Below are 15508 nucleotides of genomic sequence, written 5' to 3'. Positions count from 1 at the left end.
ATGAAGAGAAGTTTGGTGATATGTGTGTTTGTGTCTGTGTGTGAGTGTGTGTGTGTGTGTGTGTGTGTGTGTGTGTGTGTGATTGTGTGTGTTTGTGTGTGTGTGTGTGTGTATGCTGGGGATGTGTTCATAGTGAACAGACCCTGCTGAGGTGATCACTAGAGGGTCTCTGAGAGCCTCTGGCTACGTGGTCCAGCTTCATGACTTCTCCAAAGGAGGCTGTTAATACACAAACAAATGAATGGACACAATCCAAAGGGGGTCCTCAGTGAGGCTGCGAGCCCAAAAATTAACTGGCCTCCTACAGAGACACCATATTGCTTAGAATAATAATGTTCCGTTATTAAAAATCCCAATGACAATTTCATTTTGTGACAAATAAAATTATAGGAAATGTGTCAAAATGAGTGGCTATCCCGAGAGATTAAAGTATATTATTTCTCACAGTTTGAGAGCCAGTGTTGATGTCACTTCTCTGAAGTGTCACTGCTTTTAATCTGATTTATATAGAAATATGTCATCCTATTAAGTCCACTTTGACTAATCTGCATATTAGCTTGGGAGCTAGCTGGTAAACTCCCTTTGTATAGAACATGGCTTTAAAGTCTCTCTTTTTTAAAAACTAAATGACCCCATAAATTTAATGAAATAGCCTATGGCAGACGTTATTTGTTCTCGTGTAATAGGATTAATAAAATTATAAAACCTCATCCATAACTATGATACCAGTCAGAGGATTGCTGGCCATAAAAGTCTTGATCCAGCTTAAAATCAGCTAAATGCTATACTTAAATAACATCATTAACTATTTTCTTAATGGTAATGAGGTAAAAAAGAAAATTGAAAAGACGTCATGCATACATGTTACTGTAAAACCTTTGTTTATAAAACCACAGAGGATTGTTTTAGTCTATAAAGCCAATAAAAATTCATGTTTGTAGAGCATGGAACTTTCATTTCCCCCTCGAAGATTCACTTTTTCAAAACATTATATTTCATTGAATGCTTGAGGCAATATACTCAGATAATGTGTATATGGACAGATATATAGTTAGTTATATACACATGCATTACTAATTTATATGTATAAACACTGCATGAAGCCTTGAGGATGAAATATAAAATAAAGCAACATGTGTTTAATGACTTTGGCTGCAAACGGTATAATATCATTTCAAGTCATTCAAAGCATGAGTGGTGTCATCAATGGGTAATTTCAGCCATGAGACAGGCACCATTGACCTTACGCCCGGCCATGTTAATAGGACGATCAGTCTTGCAAGAAGAAAGGAAAAAGAAAAATGGAGGAGAAAAAAATGAATAAGTGTAGAGGCATGCTCTGGAAACAAAGAGGCCTTCAAAACAGGGTCACATGCTCATGCAAAATTAGGGGAAGTAGAAGTCATTGTATTGATTTACACAATCATGCATTTTGCTGGGTCAGAAATAGGCCTGGAATCATGGACCCATATATCACACTGGAGGGCCTCCAATAGCCTAGCAGGATAGCGAATGAAGCAACAAAGCTTGCAATGTTGTAATGGTAAAGATATGGCTAAGAGGATTCGATTGTCTTAGGGTAGACCTGACAACTGCTGGAGTCCTGGGACCGCAGAGCAGGTTGAGTTACTGAGAGATCTGTGCAGCCACATGCTTTAGATTAAGAGGTGATAATCTCAATGAAAATCCTCCCTTCTATCACGCATACGGATGGCCAAAGGCCGAAGCACAAACTCAAGAGGTGCAACTGGATTCGGAGATATCTGACTTGGAGCACAATAGCCTGGAAAGTGAGGCTAGTCTGGTTTCAATAAAAGGCAAGTACCTGCTGGGCCACAGGCAGTGGGAGAGAGTGAGAGAAAAGACTATCAAAGCCTGAGAGGGCAAGAGGCTTTCAGCTACCTCTCACCACATGAAAACCTTCTATAATGTCCTCCATATCCTCCAGAAATATGTCAATGGGAATGTAAAAATTTTGTTGTGAAATTTAAGCAGATCTAAACATGATAAGAACTACAATACACCCCTACATTTATTATTTAATTTCAGAATAAGCCTTAACATAGACCTCTATCGCGTTCCATGTACAGAGGATACTATCTGTAATTTCTGCCTAGTAACAGGGTGAAATTATCACTGGGGTTTGCCAGGAAGCTACTGGCAGTGTGTCCGTGACAGGCTGTGATGATAATGGGAGTCACCTATCTATCAGGGTCCTTCCCGCACACGCCACCTCCTGCTCAGCCGCATCCGTGTAGTGAGTCAGAGCTGACGAGCGCCTGTTTGCCCTCATAATGTCTGGTCGTATGCAGTTCTGACTGGAGCAGAGATGAGTGTAAATGCCTTTGTGTTCCTTATCTGATCCGTGCAGCATTATCTTTTTGAAGTCATCTTCAAAGTGTGCACTGTACCTTGTGAGATTGAGTGCCAGTGCAATAATGAGAGCCAGAGAAGCTTTAGAGTGGATGCAAGATTTCTTTATTTGTAAATCACTGTCTGTAGCAGACCAACGTGCCCGGACCCCAAAACATCACATTAATACATAATGGGACTTAACATAAAATTATATTAAGACAATGTTGGTCTTAATTGTTAAAATTATTTGCAATTAACGTGTTTCCTTTTTTGTTTTTATATTTCAGAGAAAAAAAATCAAGCTACTATCTCATGCTATTGTTGTTTTTTGCTGCTATATTTATCTTGTTAAGAAATATCATTATCAGGCTTTAGAATACAAATGTAAATTATTCTATTCAATACAATAATTAATTTGAATTATTGACATTAATGAAAATTAAAAAATAATAATTATTACAAAAATTTCTACATGATCTGACAATTTAAAAAATCGCACACATTAACTCTCAAAGAAACATTGCAAAATAGGCTACAGCTTAGTATTTAGATGTATGTGCTTTTCATTTTTGAGCCATATAGAAAAGAAATGTATGTTCAGATCACAACTGTAATTATATACATTTTTTTAATTCTTACAATATACATTAATTACATGACTGAAAAATACTGGCGCGTGGACTTATTGCACGACACATTAGAGACTGATGCCGCGCAGTAAAAGAGCAACACAATCTGCATGGAAACACAATCCCGAGATGTAAACTCGGGATATAAACTTTCTCAAGCATCACAGCAGCCACAATAATTAATGTGTCAAATATAATCGCAATGCTAAAAACAAATAGCGCGATATCTTTCTCATCTTTCAAGGCGTATTTAGAAAACAAGACTCAACACGCGGTTCTATCAAATAACCTTGAAATTTCTACTTAATAAACTACTTCATGATTATTCTAAAGAGATATGGCTTTAAAAAAACAAAACGCGTAAATAAACCAAATCGCATTTGTAAATTGCAATTATATATTTTTAAAACTCACTGAACTACTCCATTTTAATTTTAATTTATCTGATGCGCCGAGAATAAATTAAATTCGCTCCACTTGAGAATTAAGAAAATAATTAATATCGCACATTCAAATGTTTTATTAGGCGAAGACATATATTCTAAACAAATCTTAATCCACCTACTGTTTCATATATGATTCAATATAGCGGACTAAAAAAGCAGCAGATAGAGTCCAAGAAAAAGCAACGTAACGCAGTGAAATTGCTGTTTTTTTCTCTTCTCTCCAAATGCGTAGGTGTACTTCCGCTCCTCGATATACTACTACTACCTGTACTTTTGACTTGTATATAACACCCGGGGATGAATTTGTTTTCGATAAACTGGGAAGCGGTGACGCATCGGACAGTGATTGGACATCTTGGTTTCAACTCCTCCCTTATAATAAAGAGTGTGTGTGTGTGTGTGTCTCCTGTTGTAAAACACAGCAACACCGGTCGTCTGCGTCGGGAGGGCACACTCCACTCTGCGCAATTACGCGGACTCCTAACTGGCACAGTGATCAGAGAAAAAGCAAAAGGCGTTTTTGCTGCAACTGAACCTCACGGGGTTGAAATGGACTTTTAAACAGGCCATCCTGATACACTCGAGGACTTGCTTCGTGCACTTCAATGCAGTTTGCGGTACAACAGCTGTGAATGTTGTGATATGATTATAACGCATGTGCTCTGAGCACAGCTTTAAATAGTTGTCTTATAAATAGACATTTTTTTTTCTTTTTAAATAGCTTTCCTTCTTCTCTAAAATTGGCTCCCGTACAAACAGCCGCGTTGGATCCCTCGGCTTACTGCGAGACTCCGGTGTATAACCCGGATCTCTGCCCTAATATGATAGCCGCTCAGGCAAAGTTGGTGTATCACCTCAACAAATACTACAACGAGAAATGTCAGTCTCGAAAAGCAGCCATCTCCAAGACCATCCGTGAGGTGTGCAAGGTGGTATCGGATGTCCTGAAGGAGGTCGAGGTGCAGGAGCCCCGCTTCATCAGCTCTCTCAGCGAGATGGATAACCGTTTTGAGGGACTGGAGGTCATTTCACCCACCGAGTTCGAGGTTGTACTCTATCTGAATCAGATGGGAGTATTCAACTTTGTGGATGACGGATCTCTGCCGGGCTGCGCCGTGCTCAAGCTCAGCGACGGCCGCAAGAGAAGCATGTCTCTCTGGGTTGAATTCATCACAGCCTCCGGTTACCTCTCGGCTCGCAAGATCCGGTCGAGATTTCAGACGCTGGTGGCGCAGGCAGTGGATAAATGCAGTTACAGAGATGTTGTCAAAATGGTCGCTGACACAAGTGAGGTGAAGTTGCGCATTAGAGACAGATATGTGGTGCAAATCACACCGGCTTTCAAGTGCACTGGGATCTGGCCGCGCAGCGCTGCGCACTGGCCTCTCCCGCACATCCCCTGGCCGGGACCTAACCGAGTGGCAGAAGTCAAAGCGGAAGGTTTCAATCTTTTATCCAAAGAGTGCTACTCCCTGAACGGCAAGCAGAGCTCAGCAGAGAGCGACGCCTGGGTCTTGCAGTTCGCCGAGGCCGAGAACCGGCTGCTCCTGGGTGGATGCAGGAAGAAATGCTTGTCAGTCCTCAAAGCGTTGCGCGACCGTCACCTCGAACTGCCTGGACAGCCCCTGAACAACTACCACATGAAAACTTTGGTTTCCTACGAGTGTGAGAAACATCCCAGGGAGTCAGACTGGGATGAGAACTGCCTCGGCGACCGCCTGAACGGGATACTATTGCAGCTTATTTCATGTTTGCAGTGCAGAAGGTGCCCGCATTATTTCCTGCCTAATTTAGACCTGTTTCAAGGAAAACCTCACTCTGCTCTAGAGAATGCAGCCAAACAGACTTGGCGACTGGCAAGAGAAATACTGACCAACCCCAAAAGCTTGGAGAAACTCTGAGGTAAAAATATTAGTTCTCCTCGTCTTTAAAAAATGTGGTAAAGAGGCCTAACGAGCTCTTAAACGGACAGAAAAAATATTGCCAACCAATTTGCAAAGTCTTGTGAAATGTGTCCTCTGTTGTTGAATATTTTTCGTTTTTGGCCTAGCCTGTTTGAAGATGATTTTTTATGACAGTTTAGTTTGCCATTTTCCCCGTGCACCTTTTGGCGGTGTCAATATTTAGGAGCAAGTTTAAATTATTGGCTACCATTATTAACCCATGAGGCCACCTCAATCTTTTCTCTCCGTGCCACACGGTTGCCTAAATCCTACATCTCCTTAAATGCTTTAAAATAAAGCCCCGTGACAAACTTTGGAAAAAATTAAATACCCACATCTGTACATTTTATACTGTAAATACATTCATAGATTGTGATTCAAGTGGTCTGAAATTGTGAATGTTGTTCTGTGACACGTAAATAGGATCCACCTGTTTAAATCTACTTCTGAACTTTTTTCTTTATCTGGTAGAAACGTTATTAATTTATACTTGCATCAGTGGTAGTCTGATTCATCTGTTTCAATGGACATTGTCTATTTTTTGAAAGTTTACATTTTGATAGGCGTACGACATTTGCTACATTGAAAAAAACATTCCATCAATTTACTTGAATTATTATTTAAAGTACTCGAACATGTTTTGGTTGTTGTTTATCTCTACCATGCTTAGGCCTACATGATAAAAAAAGAAAAGAAAATGATAACATATATATAGTAAATATATATTACAGTTTAATTGAAAAAAATGCACTTGAAATACACTGGATTATAACATCTGTGATCTGATTTTTTTTATTTCTGTCTTTGATCTAATTTAAAGAGCTAATAAAACGAGCTGTTTTATATTCGTGTCCCATTATGGTTTTCTTAAATGTGTTTTTGACAGTAGGCCTAATGCCGTGCAATATTAATATAATGGAATATTTAATTAGAGGGTCTCAGGCTCCGTGTTTTATGTAGACTGAGTTGACACGTAAAAAGGAAAATAGGAGAAAATGAAGGAATAATTTTTAACACAATATTTTAAACAGATCTGCAAGTTTGCGCCCAGTTGCATTTTTTATATCACAACCCCCTGCATTAGAAGTGAGCGTTTATAATGTTAATTTATTTTAACATTAGTTCGTTGGCATGTGTCAACACAGTCTGATGATTCAACCCGAGTAGGCCTCGATGATCATCATATTATATATATTTTTTCAAATGCATAAAGATGCAGCAAATTCAACGACACAAAATAGAACCTAAACGCACTTTAACAACAAAATTCTGGGCACAAAATGACATTTAATAAGAGCCCGATAGAGCGTGGATAGAGGCGCAGCGCAGAGCAAAATTTGTGTGTTTAAAATAAATGTCTAGTAGGGCTTTCTGTCGGCCAAAAAAAAAAAAAAAAAAAAAATCAACTGTCGAAAGCCAAACTGCCCGTTGTAAACCAGCCTTTAAACTTGGGCTGCACACTTGCTTGCAGGTTACTTACCTTTGAGTTGACCCTTTTGAAGGCAGGGTCATCCTCGTCCACCTCGAAGTAGATTTCGGTGGTGGTGATGGACAGAGTCCCCCGGGCCACCAGGACGGGGGCAACAAGCTGAGCCGGGCTGCTCAGGACCACTGGGCCTAAAGAATGCACAAGGGGTAGCCATATGCTGAATTAGTAACATGCAAAAATACATATATATGTATGTTAAATAATGCAAGGTTTAAATTAATTCTGTAAAATGATCGTCGCGATTAGGAGATCATGTCAGCGGCCTGTTTGCATCAAACTATGCCAACATGCGCACACACCATGCGCTTTTAAAAATCAGGGAATTTTAAACTTAATTATTGTACTTCAGTCAAAAATAACGCATTATGATATCTCGGTGAATGCCTTATTTTTTTAAAGCATTTATAATTAAGCGCGCCACAAGACAAAAGCGTCTGAACGCCTTTTTCCCCTTGTATTGCATATGTGCATATATGCGCACAACACAGTGGATTTATCCTCGTATTTATCAAGTCTTTAAACACATACACAGCAACTATTTGTACCTGTTTGTAAACCAGTGGTGCACTTATAACAGAAAAACGTTATGATCGGATTAGGGTCAAACAACCACCACTCGCCTATTTAATTTAGTGAAAAAAAAAACAATTTAAGAGAAACAACCCCGCTTTCCCCCCTTATGAGGTCATATAATCGGAACGTATTTGCAGTGCAGGTCTGAAATATGGATTTACATCACTGATACTCAGGGCTGCTTTAAAAAGGTGCAGCCTATAATTTGATTCTGACAATTAAAAAAAATGCTGCTCCTTTTTCCCAGTGCATTCACATACAGACGAAGACATGCAGAAAAACTCTTGTTCTCGAGCCCAAATAATTATCCAGAATTTTTTAGGCGGGTTTGTGACCCCGCCAGCTGATAGTGATCACATCTTTATTTCAGTCTCCTCCCTCCCTCTCTTCCTCTGCCTCATCCTCCATGTTCTCAGATCAGTGTCGCTGTGGAGCACCGTTACAGTGATTTGTCTGCTCTCAAACGAAAGCTCTCGAAATCGGGATATTTATCGATCCCTTAAACTCCAAAGAGCCACTTTAATGTCTCATCAATCTTAATCTGCGTTCCTCAGCCAATTATGGCCGATAGTGTTACAGGAATACAAGTGGATTTCGGTCTCAACTCCCAGAGCGCCCCTTCATCGCTCTTGCAGGCTGCACAGTCAAACCGCCCTCCCTTGATTTTTTTTTTCTCTGCGTTGCTCGGGTCCATTAACGGTGATCCTATCTGCTGATGGTATCAGCCCATGCGCTACACGTTGCTTACAAGCTTCATATGAAGAGTAAATACCTGCACTAACCCATTTTACTGAAATTTTGATAACGTTTAGTGCATTTAAAAATGTAGAGAAAATAAAAAAGTAAAAGATATACAATTGAAAGCCATTAAAAAGTAAAATTATATTATTATATTGTTATTATTATTTCTGCCAATTGAGGAGACTTTGTGTGTTAACTTCAGCCCCTAAATTACAAGCCCTTTCACCTCTGAGTAAAAATAACACTTTTAGGGCTGATGCATTGTATTGCGCCCTAAAGGGCTTCACAGAGAGAAAGACACTAGCCTGAGGCATTAAGGCACAGCATCCATTGCTCATGGGGAGGAAGAGGATTAAGCAGTAATCCCCTCAGGGATCCTTCCATAATTAGGCTATATGGCATTAAAATGTTTACATGAGAATAATGAAATTAAGGGCAAGTTACACAGGATGAGTGGTGTATATGGGCTATAGCTTTGAGCACTTGGCTGTTGGGTCTTTGTTTTAATGAAAATGCAAATATTTGTCAAATGACAGGTCGGTTTTAATGAAGTGATGAAAAATCTCGTTTCGGTGTGGTGGGAGTTTGGGAGAACTGCTGAGAAGATGGGTATATTATTACCCACAATCCATCCACTGGACTGATAAGGCCGAGTGCTTTTATATTTTGCATAATGAGAGAAATACAAGTGGAAGTGGGTTAGTTGCACATCTGAGCACAATCACTCACTTGCAAACATGTGCATGTTGATTTACAGTGTAAACACACACACATGTATGTGCATGCACAGCTGCAGCCATTATAACCTGCTGTATGCTGACTGAGGCACAGAGCCTTGTTGTTCATTTGAGTCACTGAAGCCATGGTCTTTTTTTCCCCATCGTCTTCAAAGCATGCATTTATCTTTCAACACATAACATATAGCATTAACATGTAAAAGCCTGGAGGAATACTTTTGCTCTACAGACTATTTAATAAGGCTGCAGCATACAGCAATTAAATAAAATAGAAAAATATATAACTATTTCATATAAATAATTATATTTTCCAGGGTTGTTTGCATATTTTCTTCTTAACATCACCCTGGTCCGGTTAATGTAAAAAAAATGTGTAGCTCATTGAATTTAAAAAAAGGGGGCTGGAAAAAAGAAACTTGCGGGAAAAGTGGGCTAAAAACTGTCTTCCTCTTGCTTTTTTTTCCTAAGATTACACATCCAGAAATGCTGTTGGTTTTACCCTTTTATAAACATGTCACCACTCAAGGGATCAGCATTGTGAATGGGGACTAAAATGGATACAGAAAGGCTAAATAAAGGAAGAACAAAATGATTGTGGCTGCTAAACCACACTTCGGATACTTTGGTATGCCAGCAGAACAGTCAAATCTACCGACTGCGTACTTGACATGAGAAATGCCTTGTGAGGCTCAGACTCCTCTCTTTTTTCCTCTCACATGCCCAATTTATGTTTCTATTCTACCTGTTTTTGGATGCAATGTGTGCATACACAGAGGTTCATTTAATGCCAGAGCAAGCACTGACAGCATTTCCAATGTTTGTGGGGGAGCAAAACTAATCATAGGTTCAGTGACCACAACTGCCTTGGCCCTTGAATGCAGGCGCCGCCCCTTTGGCAGCAGCAGCAGGCACTGACCCAACGGCTGGCAGGAGGAGCACTGTTGTTGACAAGGATCTAGTCCCAGATCTCTCATTAAGGCTGTTCATGCCTGAGATTAGATAGAGGCCAAACACAGCCAGAGCAAAAAACATTACCCAAATGTTACAATGAGAGGGAGCTCCCCTATTGGTGAAAACATAAACTTAACTTTTATTCAACATTACATTAAAAAAAAAAAAAAAAGAAGAATTCTTAAATCCAAGCGCTTATTCTTCAGAGTCAATTTCCACTGGCTCATAATTTCACATAAACTCACACATCATAAATTTATCACAAATATTAAATCTCAGCATTTCTGTTTTCTATAAGGTCATTATTGTTTCTCTCATGAGAATACGCTCTGCTTGAATTTTTGATTGGGCAGTGCAGGGTTCATCTGACAGACATGGAGTGTTTGGCTGCCTGCTGGCTCTGGGACAAAGGGGAGGGGTTTGCCTCCTCCTCCTAGATGTATCTGATCTGAGGGGATTTCACTGCTCAGCAGTGCCCTGGTTCAGCATGAGCCTTACATACTAAGCCGTGATAACTAGGTAATGTACACAGGGCTATGCCTGGTAATCTGCAGTCTCTGGGCTTTTTTTTCTATACAATTTCTATCACAATTTACACCTGGAATGAATTACATACATGTATCATATTTGATAACGTGTTTCAGTGGCAGGTTTAGTAAAGATATTTTGGTAATGCTATAAATGTCCCTGTAGGGAATATGCAATTAAACATGTGAAATCAGTTAAAACACAATTTAAAGCACTATCTTTGGACTATCTGGACTATCCAGATACTATAAGAGAATTCACTGAAACAAGGAAAATCTCTAAAATTAGAAACAATTGAAACAACATTTTTGATACGAAAACTGACATCCTAAGAGCTGAAAATCCATATAAAGATTTGGAGCTGATGATGTTTATTTACATGGTCTGAAGTAGCTAATAAAAAATAAAGCCACATTCAGTGACAACAACTGTCAACAACAACAGGCCAGACTTCTCACCATTAGAGGAGAAACCTTCACTTCTTTACTGCTTTATTATCCTTGTCATTGAAATAAACAAATGTTTTTAGAATTGGTAATGGCTGCCAGGGATGAGTATTACTTTCTACAAAAAAGCCTGTCATTTATGCATCAAACTAGTAACAAACTCTGCTTATTTATATGACCAGGAATTTGCGGGGGGTGTTTAGTGAAGATTTGGCTTTATTTATAAGAACGTAATGCAGCATTCTTGATCTGCACTCAAAACTCAAGTGAACTCTGGATAACTTACCTTTTACGGCCATGGCAGTTACTTGAAAAGCAGCTCAAGGTTGGCTTGATAGTCTGGCTCACACACAGAGTGTGATGCTGGATAAATTACAGGAATCTTTGGGCAACGATCACCTTGGCAATAAGCTGCACTATTGACTGAATTGTGTCAGATAAAGTATTAAAGCTAGGTTAAGATACAAGTAAACAAATGATAACAGTCACATGAGTAAAATAAATCAGAGATTAATAAAGATTTAATATTGTTTTAGTCTTTCCTCAGCCGTTAAGGGCCAATTAATCTGTAAATGATTGTTTACTTTAGTGAGAATTAGGGTTAGTTTGACTTCAGGATAATTAAGTTGTTTTCTGCTCTCCCTTAACATCCAAGTGCTCACGGAAATTACACATTTCATGCAGTTTTCTTGGCAAACTCCTTCCAGGTTTAGTTAAAATATAACACATTTTATTCATTTAAATAGGGAAAGATAATTGCTGTAATTTCACATTGATTGGTCTGTTAGTATAATAAAATGAACTAAACACAAGATAGATATAAATAGATATAGATATAAATAGATTTCTAATGGTGTCACCCAGATTCAGAGGGTACATTATTAGGTCAGCTGATAGGTTAAACAAGGCCTCTGTAACATGAGGCAATAGCAAGCAGTTGTTCATTTTAATTTTAATCACTGATTGTTTGAGAAATCCTAAATATGACTTGTGACATTTCTGGAATGATCATCTTTCCAGTGTTAATTTAAGTTTAGAAGACTTGCCTCTGGAGATAAACACTCGAGGAAGGAACCGTGCTGACGAGATCCAAAACAAAACAGAAAAGGACACTCGTCAGACCAAAAAATATGCAGCTGTCAAACCTCAGAAAAGCTGACCAGATTAGAAGACATAGACTCCTGACTCCAGATCTAAATTGAAGGTGAAGTGCAAAAAGCAACCTATAAACTCAAACCTCACATTCATTCCATAAATAAGAGTTGCCAATATAATGAGCATTAAACCCCCTACGGTGATTCAAACACTTCATTTGAGCCACCAATATAATCACGCACACTGTAACTACGCCAGCGATTAGAAAGAAGACCGATAAAAGCACTGATGTCCCAGCAGTGGTGATGTTGACTTGGGGTTAATGGAGGTGCTGGTGTGCTGACTTACCACCCAGGTTGTCCATCTCCTTCTCCTGCAGCAGGCTGACGGCATCTTCGTCTCCCTCCAGCATCAGCTCTGTCTCAGGGTTTTGGCTGGCCACAGTTTGGCTGCGGAAGACTTTCTTGGACTTGACCACCTGATCCTCCTCTGTGCCTGTCAAAAGAAATGTGGGGAAGAGAAACCACTAAGTATTGTACTCTGACCTCTGAGGCTCAGCTCGGAATATGTCACTTTGCTTAAATAGACAGAAATACCTGGGGATGGTCCATCACCTTTCCTATTTTGCTGATAATTATCACCATTTCCACTGATTGATTATACATTTCTGTTCAGCAATAGTGTTCTATCTCGTAAGAATTAAAGTATTTCATGATGTGTGAAAAAATAGAAATGTTTTCAGATTACATTTGAAAAATAGGATAAAAAAAACGAATACTCACGTAAACCAAAAGTAGCACAATTACACATTCACAAACTGCAGAAAATTGGAAATTAAAGGGGAGGTGTAAAAGAGTTTGGGGAAGCCAAATTATCTGTTAGGTCTCTTTCTCTCCAAAATAAATGGGCCAGCTGATTTAAGCCAGTAAAACACTGAATAAAGCAGTTTTATGTTGTAAATCAGTGTTTTTCCGTTGCTGTTCAGCACGTTGCAGATTGGGTGCTAGCCCTGCACCTGCTACTGTGTATTCATTTTTAATCTCTGATAATTTAACATCAAGATGATTAGATTTTTTTTTTGGGATCCATATTATCCACCGAGGTCTCTTCCACTCTAAAACAAACACACCCAGTGATTTAAACCAGTAAAAGCAGTTCCACATTAAAAAATCAGTTTCTCTATTGCTGCTCAGCACTGCTATCATAGAGTGCATTTAGTAATTTTACTTCTATCAATATTGTTATATGATATGCTGTTGTTACCATTATTGCTGTGTTATTATTCTCTCCCCCTCTCTCTTTCTCTTTCCTCTTTGTCATTACTGTAATTTAATTGTTATTTACTACATCTATTGCATGTCTGACCGTCCTGAAAGAGGGATCCCTCCTCAGTCACTCTTCCTGAGGTTTCTACCATTTTTTCCCCCCGTTAAAGGTTTTTTTGGGGGGAGATTTTCCTTAGATGATGTGAGGGTCTAAGGACAGAGGGATGTTGTATGCTATAAAACCCTCTAAAGCAAACTGTGTTTTGTGATAATGGGCTTTATAGATAAAATAAAATTGAATTGAATTGAGGGGCTGCTAACTATGGTGGCTAATGCGAAAATACAGATCTGGAGCCAGTGTTTGGTTAGTCTAATCTGGGCTACTGTGGAAACATAGCAGTGCAAAATGGCAGACTCCGAAGACGATGACCTGCTCCTGTGTTGATATAAATGGCTCGTTCTAAGGTCATGTAAACATGTACATTCTTAATGTTAGGTGATTCTACACTTAAGAAAACATACATGTAATATTAGATTCCATTTCTGACAATTTATCCCCTAAATCCTATACATTGGACCTTTTAAAAAAAAAAAAATTCTGAATAGAGCTAACAGATTTATTCTCATGAAACTTTTTCATATCCACAAGTTTAAACATACAAATCTTCTTTTAATGGCTGTTAAATTTCATAACATCTAGTAAAATATATAAAACGAAATAAACCATCAAGAATCTCTGCATGAAAAACATAATATATGCAGGATGAACCTGATATGAGATACTCACTAATGTATATGCCATAGCATATGAAAGAATGTCAGGGTACACGTTCGTTCACTGAATACATTTCACGTGGCTGAACATCAGAGGTGTTTCAGCTTTTATTTTTAGACAAGGTCAACAATGAAACACTATCTGCATCTTGAAAGACCAACAGCTGAGTCGGGGGATACATCTTGAGCTCATAGTCGATTAGGGATATCATGTGCAGCTTTTGGAGACTTGACAAGAGTGAGACTGAACAGACAGCACAATTAGGAGGCTGCTTACACCAGGACTTCATCATATGGCGAAAGTGGAGTACGCTCATTGAAAAAGATGTGTTCATACATCCTGCAAAACAAAGGGGTCTTGCAACACATTTATCAGCTTAAATCAGCCCATCTCCAACATGTGCCTGCCACACGGCTGCTCACGACGTTTATGTGAATTTGTCTTTCTGAAGTCCAATGTAGGAAATAACCAGAGGAAAAACTTGCGTGTATGAAAGGAAGAACACATATCAAGAAATGGGAGGTGGCTGACACCCATCTGACATGTTTCCTTTCAGCACAGTTCTTAATTCGCCTCTCCCTCCCCTGAGGAACATGTACCTTGTCTTGAAGAGGTCACATTTGACTGTTGTCAACACTGCTACTGAGAAAAAAAGTCTGCTTCCTGCTCTGTCTCATATCTAGAGTGCTTTCATCAGAGGGAGGGAAGAAGTCTGAGCGTTTCGGAAATGAATTCTGTGTAATGTTAAAGGCAAAAGCCAGCCAGCGGTCAGAGATCAAAGCTGTATGAGTGAAACTTAAAACTGTAATTCTGTAAACCATCATTACACTCAGAGCAAATGAGGGAGAGTTCAGCAGACAGGCTGATGTTCTGATTGGCAACTCTGTGCAGGGTTGAGTAGAGCAAATAAACCATGCTGATTTCTACACGCAAATGACCAACATATACTGTTGTCGGGTGGGGTGGGGGGGTCAGCTTTACCCAAGATCCAATTTTGCTCTCACAGACAAAGCAAAATGGGTATAAATAACAAGAAATGAAGAGCTATGACACAAAGGACCAAATGTGCTGAAATGAAAACTAATCTTCTCCTGAGTGATAGCCCGTCAACTCGGAGATACTCTTGTATTAAAAGTGAGGCAGTGAAAAGGGTCCCCATTTGTCACTATTAAAGGACTTGCTGTGCAGTAGTGTGGAGGCAGACTCATTACAAACATTTTCATTTGCTCACCCTTGACCACTTAATAGCAAAACAAAGAGAATGGCCCTTTGAATATCTGATACAACTCACACGAATTACCTAAACTCAAAAAGGACAAGAGACAAGTGCATTCTGGGGTAGATACTCTGTGCATATCCAATTATCACGTACTAAAGGATTTAAGCAGTATTTGTTCGGTTGATTTTATGGTGTGAGAAGCTGAAATTCTTTGAGTTATACAAATTAAAGAAAGGAAAAAAAATGTTGTCACTGCATAATGATGCTTCACCAACTATCATCTCTAATTAACCTTATAGAGTGAGCAGTCCATCAA

At 39.1% G+C, this 15508-nt stretch overlaps 2 protein-coding genes across 2 annotated transcripts in view; one reads left to right on the top strand and one right to left on the bottom strand.

Moving 5' to 3' along the window:
* The window catches only part of LOC121943162 (neurobeachin-like), a 256528-nt gene that overhangs the window by 66859 nt on the left and 174161 nt on the right, over nt 1-15508 (bottom strand). Inside the window, exons 39-40 of the mRNA XM_042486604.1 lie at nt 12282-12428; nt 6854-6990 (exon numbers count right to left, since the gene is read on the bottom strand). Coding sequence (XP_042342538.1) covers nt 6854-6990; nt 12282-12428 — 284 coding nt within the window. The remainder of the gene's footprint in view (nt 1-6853; nt 6991-12281; nt 12429-15508) is intronic.
* mab21l1 (mab-21-like 1) lies at nt 3872-6043 on the top strand. Its single transcript, XM_042486605.1, has one exon. The coding sequence runs from the start codon at nt 4252-4254 to the stop codon at nt 5329-5331; it is 1080 nt and encodes a 359-aa protein (XP_042342539.1). The 5' UTR covers nt 3872-4251; the 3' UTR covers nt 5332-6043.

The sequence above is a fragment of the Plectropomus leopardus genome, chromosome 5 (genome assembly GCF_008729295.1).
Source record: "Plectropomus leopardus isolate mb chromosome 5, YSFRI_Pleo_2.0, whole genome shotgun sequence".
NCBI classification, from domain to species: domain Eukaryota; kingdom Metazoa; phylum Chordata; class Actinopteri; order Perciformes; family Serranidae; genus Plectropomus; species Plectropomus leopardus.
This window is presented reverse-complemented; position numbering and strand designations above follow the sequence as displayed.